The 17,286-nt window shown below is 41.7% G+C and overlaps 1 protein-coding gene across 1 annotated transcript; it reads right to left on the reverse strand.

The window, feature by feature from the left end:
- Nucleotides 1-239: 239 nt before the first annotated feature.
- LOC139452203 (zonadhesin-like) lies at nt 240-16,472 on the reverse strand. Its single transcript, XM_071233583.1, has 15 exons — nt 16,356-16,472; nt 15,051-15,113; nt 14,535-14,672; nt 13,712-13,762; nt 11,467-11,589; nt 8,384-8,446; nt 7,379-7,489; nt 5,941-6,078; nt 5,110-5,148; nt 4,768-4,818; nt 3,744-3,854; nt 3,153-3,290; nt 2,611-2,667; nt 1,544-1,661; nt 240-427 (listed from the first exon to the last, which is right to left on the reverse strand). The coding sequence occupies exons 1-15, from the start codon at nt 16,393-16,395 to the stop codon at nt 319-321; spliced, it is 1,350 nt and encodes a 449-aa protein (XP_071089684.1). The 5' UTR covers nt 16,396-16,472; the 3' UTR covers nt 240-318.
- Between the last annotated feature and the right edge of the window lie 814 nt (nt 16,473-17,286).

Below are 17,286 nucleotides of genomic sequence, written 5' to 3' on the forward strand. Positions count from 1 at the left end.
ATTTTGACGGATACTTCCGTCATTCAGGTAACACGTATACAGGCCAAGGAAGAGGCAGAGAAGCGAATATGTCACTTAAAGACATGAAATAACAGTTTTGCGTGAGATGTACATCTCGACTCAGTGCCGCTGACAAGGACTACCAAAACGGGAATTTCAAGCCAGAAGCGTGATACTTTGACGATATGATGCGCACCCAGTCGCATCAAGAGAAGTGCAGTCGCAATGAAAGGCAAACGTTTCTTGGATAATATTATCTGTATGTATTTATTTCTGAACAGGACATTCTGCCCGGATGTTTCTCGTCATGTCTGGAGGTTACCCCACCATTTGAAATCCTCCCACATGGGGTTTACAGTTGTGGAGTAGTGGACAGCAGTGTCCGGGGATGTGCACTAGGTCACAGTTGGGCACGGGGGAGGGGCACCTGCAACACAAGGAGACGGATTACCCTCAACTTAGATTCATGTGCACATTTAATCACTCGGGAAAATCGTGTTCACCAGATATCGTCAATCTCATTACAATCAGATCTTAGTTCTCGCTATGTTAAACAAAGATCTGAGGACATCCCAATAAGGGTCACGTCAGAACGACCTTTCATCTAACCAATCAGAGCGTCGCTTACCAGATCATGAAAGAGACAGTCGGAATGTGTTTACTAATCATGCAACCACGAAATATTTAACACGGGGTATTCCGAACGACAGTTACGGGTTTTATGATTATATCCATACAATCCAGGCCATCTATAAACCATTCCAGAATGTTCTTCAGTTTTAACATTTTTAATCGAGAATACGTCAAAATATGTTTCGAAGCGTAGTCGCCAGTTTGAAACTAGTGTCGTAAAGCTCGAGAAAGCTGCCTTCTGATTGGCTAATGTCGATTTCTTGTCAGTCATTTCATTGGTCGGTCAAAATTCGCGAACGGTCGTTCTGGCGTGATCCGTAATGGGATGTTTTCAGATCTTTGTTTAGCGACAGGGAAAACTAAGATCTGATTTTAATGAGATTGCAGATATCGTTTACACAATGCTGATTTGTGACATACTGTGCTAATGTCCGATTGGACAGATTGCTGGAAGCGGATGAGTTGGTTTTAATGTCGCTTTGAACAGTATCTCAGTTATATCACGGCGTGTCACCTTGGTGTGGGCGAAAAGCCCAAAGGGATGTCCTAAACGTTTACCACATTACTGAGTGAGTATGGTTTTACGTCGCTTTTTTTGCAATAATCGAGAATATCATGACGAGGGCACCAGAAATGGGCTCCACACATTGTACCTATATGGAGAATTGCACCCGGGTCTTTGACGTGACGAGCAAACGTTTTAACCATTAGGCTACCTCACCAGATTCGTGACATCCACGAACACGGGTACAGTGCTGACAACCTAGTAACATAATATGGGCGAATCTGGGTTCCGAATCCGTTATCATATGTTTCTGGCACTCCCAAGGAACGCAACTCTGCACATAGACGAATTAGCCACCCATGCCTACAGCCATATTGAACTAGACACAATCAGCGGTATACAAACACGATGGGGTCACAGTGGATGTCGTTTGTGAGGCCGTTGACGCAGCGACAGTGTTGATTGCAGTCGCTGGTGTCCCACGAGCTTTCCTGGGGGTAGTAATTGCCGTCCATGTAGCACTCTGACACAGGAAGATCAAACAGCACAATAGATGAGTGAGTAAGTTTGTGAGTGAGATTTTACACCACTTTCAGCAGTTTCAGTTACATCACGGCAATTTCAAGAGTAGCGTCCTACTTCGTGAAAATATACTGAAGAAAACAAGTTAAGGGATATGATATATTTTGGGATATTTTTGGAAATGTGTGCTCCGTCGTCACTACAAAAACATATTCCACTAAATATTCATGATCACTGACCCTTTTTGGTTCAGTATACATATGAACTGACGTGAACTGTAAAGCATTAGACATTTTTATTCACTATTTCATTGCTATCATACACGAATTATCAAACACTTTCACCAGTATTCCAGATATATCACGTGTCAGCTTGATGTGGAGAGATCAAACCCGACGTGATGCAGGTCTTATACGTTTACCACTTCGGTGAAACCCACAAGCATGGGTATGATGCTGACAAACCAAGAAACATAATCGTGGTGATATTCGAACCCACGACCATAAGTTTCTGGTGCTCCTAAGAGAACCACATTTGCACAGGGACTTCTTTCCCAAGACATTTGGGTGAGTGAGTGAGTGAGTGAGTGAGTGAGTGAGTGAGTGAGTATGGTTTTACGCGGTTTAAGCAATATTCCAGCAATAGTACGGCAGGGGACACCGGAAATGGGCTTCACACATAGAACCCATGTCGGGAATCGAACCCGGGTCTTCAGCTTGACGAGCGAACGCTTTAACCACTAGGCTACCCGATCACCCCCCATGACGTTTGGGCCACTTGTACTACCGACATTACTCAATGAACTTAATACATTAAAACACAAACAGTTGGGAAGGGCAGACTATCAAGAATCAAAAGTGTCATCATTAGTGTATAAATACAACTCGGAGGGAGTCTTTAATTACGACATTTAACACAACTCTTGGTGAAAAATAGAAGTTTGAGCTTACGTCCAGTGCCCGCTGTTGGTAGAGTGGCGTTGGCACACGGAGGAAAGACCTCAGGCCCTGAAGACGAGAAGAGGTATATTCTAGGCAACGTGTTATTATTAAGTATACTTCGGTCTTCGTCATAGAGGTATAGCTACTTGAGTCATTTGAGCAAATAGTTTCGCTGTGACAAGTGAAATAAGCAGACTTTTTTAAATGGACAAAGTTGAGGAGCGTGCAGTGATCAAGTACTTGTAGAAAAGGGAGCTTAACATCAAAATCCATCCACGAAGGTATGTGTATAGCACAAGGGAAGGATGTCCTTACCACCGTAAAAAGGTGGACAGCAGAGTTTATACGTTACAGGGAAGGCCCTAGACGTCAGCAACACCGAACATTAACATACAATTCCGAATGCCAGTGGTGTATGTTCCAAATCTGTTGCAAGAATACTCTCCCTTTTGGATAATTGAATCATAATTTGTTGAAAATATTCTTTCATGAAAACACAAATCAAAATTGTAAATGTTTAAGGATCCATGCGTATGAGTCGGTGTACCCACTCTCGCAGACTTTGCAGGTGCCCGCGCAGTGCTCGTGTATGAAGCGGTCGTAGTCGGGGTTGGTGCAGAGGTCGGCCCCGTAATGACTACAGAGGGGATCGATGTCGTGGCAGATGGGGATGTCGGGAACAGCGGGAACTGAGGATGAAACAAATATGGTAACTGACATCATAAATATTTAATACTATTATGAAATAAAGTGAGTGAGTTGGGTTTAGCGCCACTTTTCAAAAGTATTACAGTTATATCACGGCGTGTCAGCTTAGTATGGAAGGAAAGTCCGAAGTGATGCAGGTCTTAGACGTTTTACAGCTTTAGTGAAACCCACGAGCACGGGTATAGTGCTGACAAACTTAGAAACATAATCGGGACGAACCGGTATTCGAACCCAGCGTCATAGGGTTTTTTTGCGTTTCCAAGCGACACAACTCTGGGCCAAGACTGGGCCACCCGTATCTCTATGAGATTTTAATTGTTTTTCAAGACAATAAATGAAATGATACACACTGTCAGTGGCCAAATACGTTAAAATATGTTTATATATTTTTAACAGCTTTTAAAATTAAATCAAGAAATCAGGAAGTGGCTTACCACAAAACTTGCAGTGTTTTGGACAGTGTTTCCGTGCCCAAGCTTCATACGGGCTACAGCATGATGTCATGATGTCATATCCGGCACAGTCGATGAGGTCCTCGCAAACACCTGTATATGTGAGTCTACATACAGTGTACATGAACAGGAAGTATACATTGCGCATGTCCGGATCCCCTACATTTCATGCCCGTCTTTTGCACTGGTGTACAATGTTTGATCATATGGGGTTTGATTGAAGCGTAAAAGAAAGAATACCGACTTTGTTATCTATGTAATTGAGAAATAAAAAAAATGTTTTTAAATGTGATGATGTCCTATTAACCGGCACTCATTCCTGCAACAGTTTGTAAAATATAATCTGTGGTTGGGTAATGTTGTATAAAAATCAATTTGTTCAATGAAGACAGTGCCAGGGTAAGAAATCATGCGACCACATGACCCGTACAATGTTTGAAATAATTTGTGCCGATAATAGCCAATGCATTGATTTTCAAAGATAAAATGTCAAAGAATTCTTTTTTTAATTATTTTAAATTTTTAAAAGCAAATTATTATTTTTAAAATAGAGTGAGTGAGTGAGTGAGTGAGTTGGGTTTAACGCTGCTTTTAACAGTATTCCAGTTATATCGCGGCGTGTCAGCTTAAGGTGGGAGGAAAGCCCGAAGTGATGCAGGTCTCAGACGTTTACCACTTCGGTGAAACCCACGAGCACGGGTATGGTGCTGACAAACCTAGAAACATAATCGGGGAGAACCGGGATTCGAACCCACAATCATAGGTTTCTGGCGTGTCCAGGGGACGCAACTCTGCACAGCGAATCGCGGCGCCTTAGACGACTGGGCCACCCGTGCCCCCTTTTAAAATAGAACCATGTGGAAGTGTTCTTTCAGTGTTTACTCAGTGCCAGTACATTCTATTTTTTGGATATAATATCGCTAACTTGAGATATTTTCAACATATCAAACATATGATAACATTATCTTAGAGGCATAGTTTCGTTTGCCCCTCAGTATATATATACCTGGTGCCGATGTTGTGAGTACTCCTGTTGTTGCTTCAACCGTAGCCGTCACTGAAACATGAAAGAATGCATTTGGGGAATCAAAACATCCATTCTTAGCGTAAGGCAAAAAAACAAACACTTCCCTTTTAATGCAGAGTCAGTGAGTGGCGGGTGGTAGCTGTAGACCTGGACAAGGTTATCCGAACACTCGGTGTCGTCATATGTTGCCTTTACGCCGAATGGAATCTGTTTCGGCGGATAATCTAGACAGGTTATTCTCTGGCGTTGACGTTAAATATTCAAACACGTGATTTCACCCTTGACTACCTATGTTCGTGTATATAACTGGGTTCAACTCACCCGTCGATCCCTGAGCGCAGGTTGGAATGTATTCAGGCTCTGAAAGTCATACACATTTGTTAAAATATATACTACCTAAACAAGCATATAGAGAATATAAGTAGCTTTGCGTAATGAAGAAATTGCTCGAATGTTTTTATCCCGGAAGTAAATCAACGATACTTGAAGGGTTGAGTTGACTCTACTTCCGGTATCAACATTTCCGCGTGATTTCTCCGACTTCACCCATGTTATGGTTGATATATAATTTTTCTATAGAAGAAGAAGTATTTTATTTGTACTAAGGCCACTGGCCCATATACAATACATACATTTGAAATAGTGTGGTACATGAAAAAAGGTAATGTCAGGTACAAATTTACTGATTTACAGGCTTTTCATAATAACGTCTTCGTTCATAGGTATTTACATAGTTTTCCAAGTAATTGTTTACATGAAGATGACAGCAGCGTTTTAAATTTATGCATATTTCGATTATGGCAAAAACATTTTTGCATATAACTTATAGTTGCGTCAGTTTTCTTGTTTAAAATGCTCAGAATGGCCAGGAAATTCCTGGCTCAACAAGAGCATGACGTGATGATAATGGTTACTTTGATAACGTAACTATCAATAACTATCAAAAATTACAACTGTATGCGAAACCTGTAGTCTTTAATGTCATTTTTAAAAATATTCAGAGTTTAAACATATTTTTTATTTACTGAAGTAACTCAGAAAATGTAATCCCTGTAATTATAGACTACAACGTATGTTCAATAATGTCACGGATCTATTAACATCTGGTAGTGTGTTTGATCCCTGATAGTTATTACTTATTGATTTTCTTACGGTCACAAATTTTGCAGGTGCCCGCACAGTTTTCCCTGACGAAATTGTCGTAGAGAGGGTTGGTGCAGAGGTCGTCACCGTAGTCGGCACACTGGGGGTCAACGTCGTGGCACAATGGGGTCGGCGTCACTGCAGGAGCTGAAAGCATAGATATCACCGTTACACATAATTTACCGTGATAAATGGGATAGTTAAATGCCCAGATGTGCCTAGGCAATTCTCCTTCGTTCTAAAAAAGAGATTGAAGGTTCGCATCCTGAGTTAAAGTAATCAGGCAGTGTTTTTTGTGATTGGTAGTGGCAGCAAAACAAACCCGAGCTCAGTATAGTCCAAACTTTGTTACCCGCCCGGTGTAGTGAGCTCGACAGCTGTCGACAGCTTCGCGTGGTAACAGTTTCTAGAAGGTTGGCTGTACCTATATAAGAACGTTTAGACGCCTTCTCCGACCTGACTTGCGTCGTATCTACTTGCCCGGGAGCTATCAGGTAACAACATATTATTGCTGTTTCAAACACAATCGTCAACACTCGCCCCTTACTGTAACCTGCAAGAAGACTTGTCCCCCCTATCGGTGAATGTTATGTGCGAAAATACGACAAACCAATCAGAAAGCGCGCATGAAAGAATCAGCCAGGAATAATTCTTGATTTTATATATGTCTTGCATTTACAAATATACCCAAGATACAGTTGAGTGTGTTCAATCATCCTGTATAATACTGTAAGTCCCGATGTGCATCTGGATATATGATATATGGGGGAAATATACCTAAATCATTACGCAACGAGTTGACATTTTTTTTAGCTATGATCTTTTGCGCTTAGACGAAACCAAGTCTAAACAAATAGGCGCTTATAATGTCGAATACGGTACTTACAAAATAACGTGCGGTTTTTTTCTGGCTTAGGGTTTGTGCTTACTACACACCGTGTTGAGTTTCTCTAACCCAGGTCTCGTACTTACTACAGACCCCGCAATGTCTGGCACATTTTTCTCTTGCCGAAGTGTCTTACTTACTACAGAACTTACGACCCGTGAAGATCGGGGGTAGAATAGGTCTTCAGCAACCCATGCTTGTCGTAAAAGGCGACTAACGGGATCGGTTGGTCAGGCTCGCTGACTTGGTTGATGATGCATGTCATCGTATCCCAATTGCGTGGACCGATACACCCGATGTCAATAACTGGATTGTCTTGCCCAGACTCGATTATTTACAGACCACCGTCATATAGCTGGACTATTGCTGAATGTGGCGTTAAACAACAAACAAACAAACTACATAACTTACGGTGTAAGGCACAGTTTTCTTTGGCCCAGGGCTCGTACTTACTACAGAACCTGCAGTGTCGGGCGCAGTTTTCTTTGCCCCAGGGCTTGTACTTACTACAGAACTTGCAGTGTCTGGCACAGTTTTCTCTGGCCCAGGGCTTGTACTTACTACAGAACTTGCAGTGTCTGGCACAGTTTTCTCTGGCCCAGGGCTCGTACGCTCCACAACACGACGTCCTGATGTCATAGTTATCACAGTTATCTAGGCTGTCGAAGCAAGCTGTAATACAAAATACATATTTAAGAAAGTATCAATATACACCAGGTTCACAAATAAATGTAAATAGCAGATAAATTTGAAAAATGTACAAGAATTATGTATCGAGCACCGCCCCTTTAATTGAGGGTCCTGATATTCCTGAAAAATATTTCTGAATGATTGCCTAATATTTCACCACAAAAATGCTATTGTAGACTTTTCCGTCTACAATTGAATTTTAGTGGTGAAATATAAGTTTGCATGTCTTGAAACAGTATCAGTGTCGCATAACACAATGCTTTCGTTGTGAAAGGGTCAGGTTTGTTGGACATTGTCTGTGCCCCAACCAGCGTTGAACAGGGTTTGGTAGGATAAATGCAGAGACTGGGTATTTTCTCGTTCTAGGACTTTCCAGTCATTCCTCCTGTTATGCCTGAAACTTTGGAAAAATAATGATGGACAAATGACCGTGTAGTATTGCTCTTCTGGACACATATTTAGCATATTTTCCTCCCTGAAATGAATCTTCCATGCAAGTAGTTATGGGTTATCTTATGACAATTTTAAAATAATTTGCTGCAGTGAACTGTCAGGGTGTTTCCTATGACGTCCCTGATTAAACATCTCTGCTTCTTGAAGCGACTCCTGGTGTTATACTGTATGATGGCGTCACGAATTGTAGCGAATTCTTCATGATACCTAGCTCTTGGTCTTTCGGTCTCTCTGCTTCGACGTTAATGCTATAAAACGTTTTTGATTCAAATTTTGAGATCGCTCACCTTTGACAAAACTGCTCAGGAACTGGAATAAGTGATAGAGGTTATGGATGAACTGATGAATATTGTTTAGAAATATTGTGTCTACATATTCCTTTGTCATCTGATTACGATTGGCAGTGATACAGAAGGTACATACTCTCGGTGGGATCTCGCGTTGTTGTTGCTGCAGTAGTCATCAGCGGCGGGGCTTTCGTTGTCACTGAAGGTAGATGGCATAGAGGAAATGTTGGATCCCTGTTATATTTTCAATCTTGGGGAGATAAAGCATTTGTCAAACTGATCATAGCAGTGATAACTCAGTTGTTTAGTTCACTAATGTCCAACGCTCATTAGTCACAATATATGTCTGTTTAACTTCCTATTAGCAGTCACAATTTGATTGTCACTGTTCAAATTCTTGAACTTCGTTTTACGTATTGGCAACGCTCAAATATAAGGGTATAGCTTGTCGCTCTGCCAAAAACGTTCAATGGCCAGAATTGAGAACTCGCTAAGCCCACTTAACACTTGTCAATGGTCAAAAGTTTGAGGACATGGCTTAAACACAGAGTTCTAATGTTCATTGGCCTCAGGGTAGGTCGTTGACACTTTGTACACCATCCTTTAATAATTGCCAACTTTAAAATGTGAGAAAATAGCGCACTGATAGCCAACGTTCGGTGGTCTGAGGGTAGCTTTGGCCGTCACTGTCAAAGTTCCCTGGTCTGCGTAAAGGTTAATCACGCTGACAGTGAACTCAGATTATAAGTTCCACTTATCGACAACCATCTAAATGGTCTGAGTAATATTTCGCAACTATCTTTATTATTCTCATTGCCACTGATAATTACCAGTATTATAATGCTCTCGACACTGAAAGGTAAAGTTCAAGATATTGCTTCACAGAATATCAAACCAGAGGCTTGCCACACTGACAGCTACAGGTTCAGGGTGACTAGGTTCTAGGTTCTTGAGACTCATAGACACTGCTCAATGCCAAGTATACACGTTAGCCACAATGAAAACCGACTTTCCCTGATCAGGTTTTAGGATCACCACTCTTAGTTACATTCATATCACATGCTTAATGACCAAAAAAACATTTACAGCCAGCGCTGAATTTCAGCAATGCTTCTTGAAATTGACCTTTACATCCTTCTTTTCTCTACTTTACTCTGACAACCATCTTTCAGTGGCAAGAGTAAAGGTTCTATGCACAACTTTTACAATGACATCCATCTTTCAATGTCAACAGTAAAGGTTCTATGCACTACTTTTACAATGACATCCATCTTTCAGTGGCAAGAGTAAAGGTTCTATGCACTACTTTTACAATGACATCCATCTTTCAGTGGCAAGAGTAAAGGTTCTATGCACTACTTTTACAATGACATCCATCTTTCAGTGACAAGAGTAAAGGTTCTTTTCTCTACTTTACTCTGACATCCATCTTTCAATGTCAAGAGTAAAGGTTCTCTGCACTACTTTTACAATGACATCCATCTTTCAATGTCAACAGTAAAGGTTCTATGCACTACTTTTACAATGACATCCATCTTTCAATGTCAACAGTAAAGGTTCTATGCACTACTTTTACAATGACATCCATCTTTCAGTGGCAAGAGTAAAGGTTCTTTTCTCTACTTTACTCTGACATCCATCTTTCAATGTCAAGAGTAAAGGTTCTCTGCACTACATTTACAATGACATCCATCTTTCAGTGGCAAGAGTAAAGGTTCTTTGCACTACTTTTACAATGACATCCACCTTTCAGTGGCAAGAGTAAAGGTTCTCTGCACTACTTTTACAATGACATCCATCTTTCAGTGGCAAGTGTAAAGGTTCTATGCACTACTTTTACAATGACATCCATCTTTCAGTGGCAAGAGTAAAGGTTCTATGCACTACTTTTACAATGATATCCATCTTTCAATGGCAAGAGTAAAGGTTCTCTGCACTACTTTTACAATGACATCCATCTTTCAGTGGCAAGAGTAAAGGTTCTATGCACTACTTTTACAATGACATCCATCTTTCCATGTCAACAGTAAAGGTTCTATGCACTACTTTTACAATGACATCCATCTTTCAGTGGCAAGAGTAAAGGTTCTTTTCTCTACTTTACTCTGACATCCATCTTTCAATGTCAAGAGTAGAGGTTCTATGCACTACTTTTACAATGACATCCATCTTTCAATGGCAAGAGTAAAGGTTCTTTTCTCTACTTTACTCTGACATCCACCTTTCAGTGGCAAGAGTAAAGGTTCTCTGCACTACTTTACTCTGACATCCATCTTTCAGTGGCAAGAGTAAAGGTTCTTTTCTCTACTTTACTCTGACATCCATCTTTCAGTGGCAAGAGTAAAGGTTCTCTGCACTACATTTACAATGACATCCATCTTTCCATGTCAACAGTAAAGGTTCTCTGCACTACTTTTACAATGACATCCATCTTTCAATGTCAACAGTAAAGGTTCTATGCACTACTTTTACAATGACATCCATCTTTCAGTGGCAAGAGTAAAGGTTCTCTGCACTACTTTTACAATGACATCCATCTTTCAGTGGCAAGAGTAAAGGTTCTATGCACTACTTTTACAATGACATCGATCTTTCAATGTCAACAGTAAAGGTTCTCTGCACTACTTTTACAATGACATCCATCTTTCAGAGGCAAGAGTAAAGGCTCTATGCACTACTTTTACAATGACATCCATCTTTCAATGGCAAGAGTAAAGGTTCTATGCACTACTTTTACAATGACATCCATCTTTCAATGTCAAGAGTAAAGGTTCTATGCACTACTTTTACAATGACATCCATCTTTCAGTGGCAAGAGTAAAGGTTCTATGCACTACTTTTACAATGACATCCATCTTTCAACGTCAACAGTAAAGGTTCTATGCACTACTTTTACAATGACATCCATCTTTCAATGGCAAGAGTAAAGGTTCTTTGCACTACTTTAGGTCCGGTTACCTGCTTTACTTGGACCTCCACTGCTCAAACAAGAAACTCTTTCGCAATGCTTGTTGACATTGACATTCAAAGCGTCTCTTTGCATTTAACTCGATCCATGAGTGGCAGTAGTGAACGACAGCGACGCTTCTTTATATTGATTTCAATCGCTCAATGGCAGGATAATTCGCCCATTGGCAGCTAACGCTTAATTGTCAATGGGCGAAACAACACAGAGAAACAACGGCGAAAAAACGATTGTTCAAACAAATAGCGTGTTACCTTCACAGAAACCACAGAAGTCTCGACAATTCTCGTGAGCCCAACCGAGGTAGTCGGGATTTGTGCACATGTCGTCCTGGTACTCGTCACAGTTCTCAACCTTGTCCCTGCAATGCTCCGTAACTGGCGCCGTGTCATGTACAGGAAGGGAATATAGAGAAGGTGGTGAATATAGAGGAGGTGAATGTGCAGGGGTGATTATAGAGGAGGAGAATATGCAGTAGGTGAATGAGCAGGAGGGGAATATAGAGGAGGTGAATGTGCAGGGGTGAATATAGAGGAGGGGAATATGGAGGAGGTGAATGCGCAGGAAGGGAATAAAGAGGAGGTGAATATGCAGGGGATGAATGTGCAGGTGAATATAGAGGAGGGTAATGTGCAGGAGGTGAATGTGCAGGGGTTAATATAGAGGAGGGTAATATGCAGGAGGTGAATGTGCAGGGGTGAATATAGAGGAGGGTAATATGCAGTAGGTGAATGTGCAGGAGGGGAATATAGAGGAGGTGAATATGCAGGGGGTGAATGTGCAGGTGAATATAGAGGAGGTGAATGTGCAGGGGTGAATATAGAGGAGGGTAATATGCAGTAGGTGATTGTGCAGGGGTGAATATAGAGGAGGGTTATATGCAGTAGGTAATTGTGCAGGTGAATATAGGGGAGGGTAATATGCAGTAGGTGAATGTGCAGGAGGGGAATATAGAGGAGGTGAATATACAGGAGGTGAATATACAGGAGGTAAATGTGCAGGGGTGAATATAGAGGAGGGTAATATGCAGTAGGTGATTTGTGCAGGGGTGAATATAGAGGAGGGTTATATGCAGTAGGTAATTGTGCAGGGGTGAATATAGAGGAGGGAATATGCAGTAGGTGATTGTGCAGGGGTGAATATAGAGGAGGGTAATATGCAGTAGGTAATTGTGCAGGGGTGAATATAGAGGAGGTAATATGCAGTAGGTGATTGTGCACGGGTGAATATAGAGGAGGGTAATATGCAGTAGGTGATTGTGCAGGGGTGAATATAGAGGAGGGTAATATGCAGTAGGTGATTGTGCAGGGCCGAATATAGAGGAGGTAATATGCAGTAGGTGATTGTGCAGGGGTGAATATAGAGGAGGGTAATATGCAGTAGGTGATTGTGCAGGGGTGAATATAGAGGAGGGTAATATGCAGTAAGTGATTGTGCAGGGGTGAATATAGAGGAGGGTAATATGCAGTAGGTGATTGTGCAGGGGTGAATATAGAGGAGGGTAATATGCAGTAGGTGATTGTGCAGGGGTGAATATAGAGGAGGGAATATACAGGAGGTAAATGTGCAGGGGTGAATATACAGGAGGGTAATATGCAGTAGGTAATTGTGCAGGGGTGAATATAGAGGAGGGTTATATGCAGTAGGTAATTGTGCAGGGGTGAATATAGAGGAGGGAATATGCAGGAGGGGAATGTAGAGGAGGTGAATATGCAGGCGGGGGTGGGGGGTGGGGTGGATGGGTTCAATTCGTAGTAGGAGGAAGATGTGCAGGTGAATATAGAGGAGGTGAATGTGAAGGAAGTGAATGTGCATGAAGTAAATGTGTAGGAAGTGAATGTGCAGGAAGTGAATGTAGAGGAGGGGAATGTAGAGGAGGGGAATGTGCAGGGGGTTAATATAGAGGAGGTGAATGTGAAGGAAGTGAATGTCGGAAGTGAATGTGTAGGAAGTGAATGTGCAGAAAGTGAATATGCAGGAAGTGAATGTGCAGGAAGTGAATGTGCAGAAAGTGAATGTGCAGATATGAATGGGAAGGACGTGAATACGCATGTGAATGTAAATGAAGTGAATGTGCAGGAGATGAATGTTCAGGACGTGAATGTGCAGGACTTGGAAGTGCAGGAGGTGAATGTGTTGGAAGTGAATGTTCAGAGGGTGAATGCAGAAAGGGCGGGTTAGAGGCATCTGAGGGTTACATGGGCGTTGACAAACTCAGACATACACACAGGGAACACCGATATGTTGTTGATATCAATCAGCCTTCACCACGATAATGTATTTACAAATTCGCATGCATGTGTATGTGGGAATCTTTATATGCGTTCAAGCATAAACGAAGCGAGTAGTAGATGAATTTAACAAGAGCAACACTTCTTGCAATGTATTACGATGACTGCCTAGTTGCCCAGACTGTACACATCATGAAGAGATAGCCCTATGTTTGCTTTGGGACTTCTGAAGCAGTTCAAGGAAGTCAAACGACGATATTAACAGTACCTGTTGTGAGAAATGGTGTAGTTGTAGTCGTCGTTTCAAGCCCCGGTGTCACTGAAAGCAATACAGACATTAGTCCCAAAGATGCAATACATCCAAGTGTCCTTACTTGCTAAAAGAGATGACAACGTTGTGTAAGTTCATGGGGGTCGGATGGTCACGATTTGGCATGAATAGCGCAAGATGACCCCGTGATGTAGCTGTGCAGACGGTGAACGTGTCCATGCTCACACAAAGGACTTCAGGGGAACGGGGGGCCTGGCCGTGTAGGGAGCCGCAAGGTTCACCGCTGTTCCATTTAGTGTTCCAGGACACAGTTATCATGGGTCGAATATCAGACTGGCGTTGATTATGACCCTTGATTTCACGCTGTTGTTAACGTGTACTACATGCGCCACTTTCAGGTTTCCTCACATTAAGGGGCGATCAGTTAGCCTAGCGGTAAAAGCGGTCGCTCGTCACGCCGAAGACTCGGGTTCGATTCCCCAAAATGGTCACTTTGTGTGAAACTAATTTCTGGTGTCCCCCGCCGTGATATTGCTAGAATACTGCTTAAGGCGGCGTAAAACCATACTTACTCACTCGCTAACGCTTCCACATTAAACCGACAACCGATACGGCTGATTTTAGCAAAAGGCGTTGCGGTTGTGAAGCTAACTAACCACTCACTAAAAGCCACGGGTTTGTGTTCTCCAGGCTCTTTAGTAGTTGAATATTGAGGACTGCGCAGTTTGTCCATTGCCCACTAAGCATGTTATAACCAGCATAAAGACCACATAGTCCTGTATGCCGGTACATTTACTGACCACTAGCCATACACACTCACGATCACACAAGCCGCAAGACTGACGGCATTTCTCATAGACCCACTCGGCGTAGTCGGGGTTGTGGCAGATGTCGTCCAGGTTGAAGTCATAGCAGTTGGGAGCGTTGTCACCGCATATCTGCGGCTTCTCGGTTGGCACTGAAATCCATGGTAATCACAATGAGACTGAGACACTTGTTACTGTGGAGGGGGTATGTAATTTTTGTAATGATGACTCGCTTTGCCCCTAATCATGGGTCCGAATAATGCTTATGAGGCATGGTCTGTCAACTCTCTTTCTGACTTTAATAACAACAACAATAACAACAACAACAATAATAATAATAATTGTTGTAGTAATGGTGATGATGACGATGACGACGACGACAGCAACAACAACGATAAAAATAATAATAATACTAATTGTAGAGTGTGTTTATTACGGTAAAGGGTCCAATAATAATCATAATCATCAACATCATCATCATCATCATCATCATCATAATAACAACAACAACGACGATGGTGTTTACTTACCCACTCTTTTCTGTAACGCAGTCCGCAGATGATGTTTGCCACAGTGGCTGACAGCAATACACGCTGGTGGTGGCAGAAACGTCAAATACAGTATGTTCATGCCCAACACTTTCACCGTCGTAGTTTATTCTACCGCCAGTGTATAAAGTACTTGCTTCTGAACGCTCAATCAAAACGTGTTTGCCGACTCATTTCTCAATCATTGTCAGGAGGCATTTTGAAAAACACTCAAACACCGTCTTGTCTAAGTTAAAGAGACCTAAAATTAACTACTTCCAGTTATCCGAGGTTCGACAAAACCGAAACATGATGAAAAAACATGGAATACGAAGGGACCAAGCTCTTACTTCGAGACAACCGTAAGTTCGACAAATCAAAGTTCGACACACCGCTGTTTGACTGTAATGATATGTACGTACATTGTATGGAAAACACGACAGAAATCCAGTGCATTCCAGTTATACTGAAAATAGACTCTTTGAGATTTCGGGGTTTTCATTATCCGAGTGAGACGTTATATCTGTTGCGTCACAGTAATTGGTTTGACGTAGTAATAGTGACGTGTGTGTAGATTCAGACCTTGCATGACTTGCATAGTTTTCTTTAGGGGTGCCCAATTCATGTTGGCCAACAAGAGTAACTATGTTACGAGGTTTAAAAGTATTTTTATGTAAAATTAATGTTCCCCATTCTTTGTTTTAAGGTCACTATCGGTACTTCAGATCGGCAATCCACTCGAAACAGTGGGCTCAAACCAACTTTGTGATAGTAAAATGGTGATAAGCATACAATGTTTTCTATGTAGAGCTAGGTAGAAGAGTTGTGCTTTCGGTTCCAAATGCAATTTAACGCAGTTACATATATACAGGAAATTCAGCTCTGTATCGAAAACACAGTGTAGAATCAACTCTTATGTCCGACAGAGCTCTTGTCTTCGATGCTTACATAAGTAATCTTATCTATTTAAGTCGCCTGGTTTTTTTTTATCATAATAAAAACTTAAAAGATTTACCAGGCATAGGGCAATTAAATAAATTATGTTTAAAATAAATTTAAATCCGTTTGCAGCAATACGAATTAAAAAAATCAGCCGCTTCCATTTTGCCAACCAAAAACGTTATAAACCAGACGTACAGCATTAGTTGTCTGTCCAGCCCTAGCGTTCTCGTCAACACTGACCATCGTTAAGAACGTCTAATTGGCATACATACTTCTTAAACTTCGCGGTTAAGATGACTCTTCGTGGTATTGATATTATTATAGTTTCCTAACAACTTAGATTGATGATAATTTACTAATACATACCGATCCCTAGCAGTGCCGATATGACAAGTCTGGGCGCCATCTTGTCCTTATCTCAACAGCACATTCAGCAGTGACTGGTGCGTGTACCGTTAGATTTATCAACAATTATAGCCTATGAACGCTGAGTCCTCTACATGGCACTATAACGACTACAATTAATGTAAAGCAGTTGGCGTACTGATATAGAGGCAACTTGGGAAAATTTCTTGGAAATATATTTTATCATATTGTAGGCTATAGTCCAGCTTAACTGTTATAATCGACTCTTGATGGCTAAAACGACTGATAAATATTTTTAACAACGTCCCACGATGCCATTATACCCACGCGGAAATTGAACCAAGGCTGTCGGCCTAACGAGCTGAGGATTTAACCTCTAGGCTATCACACAATTTAAGTAAATACCATTATGGTGGCCACGATTCGCTGTGCAGATTTGCGTCCCTTGGACACGCCAGAAACCTATGATTGTGGGTTCGAATCCCGGTTCGCCCCGATTATGTTTCTGGGTTTGTCAGCACCATACCCGTGCTCGTGGTTTCACCGAAGTGGTAAACGTCTGAGACCTGCATCACTTCAGGCTTTCCTCCCACATTAAGCTGACACGCCGTGATACGACTGGAATACTGTTAAAAGTGGCGTTAAACCAAACTCACTCACTCACTCATTATGCTGGCATAATTTGTTTTCATTTTTGTTTTCGTTAACACTGAAACATACTGTTTCCCACGTTCCCAAATGAACAAATACCCGTGAAAATTTCAGGTTAGAATTGGTCTATAGCAACCCATGCTTGTAACGGGCGACTAACGGGATCAGGTGCTCACTTCATGCACACCACCGTATCCCAATTGCTTAGATCGAGACTCATGATGTCAAACACTGGATTGTCTAGTCCAGATACTAATTATTTACAAACTGCCGTCATTTA

The sequence above is a fragment of the Haliotis cracherodii genome, unplaced genomic scaffold, assembly GCF_022045235.1.
Source record: "Haliotis cracherodii isolate W230 unplaced genomic scaffold, xgHalCrac1.p SCAF_9, whole genome shotgun sequence".
Classification (NCBI taxonomy): domain Eukaryota; kingdom Metazoa; phylum Mollusca; class Gastropoda; order Lepetellida; family Haliotidae; genus Haliotis; species Haliotis cracherodii.

Excerpts from the sequence above, each read along its gene's own strand:
- LOC139452203 (XM_071233583.1), bottom strand. The coding sequence starts at position 16,395 with ATGGCGCCCAGACTTGTCATATCGGCACTGCTAGGGATCG. Across the intron at positions 8,447-11,466 it reads CTTCTGTGGTTTCTGTGAAG|TGACAACGAAAGCCCCGCCG; the intron begins GTAACACGCTAT and ends ATCTACCTTCAG. Across the intron at positions 428-1,543 it reads ATCCACTGTGACCCCATCGT|GTGCCCCTCCCCCGTGCCCA; the intron begins GTTTGTATACCG and ends CTTGTGTTGCAG.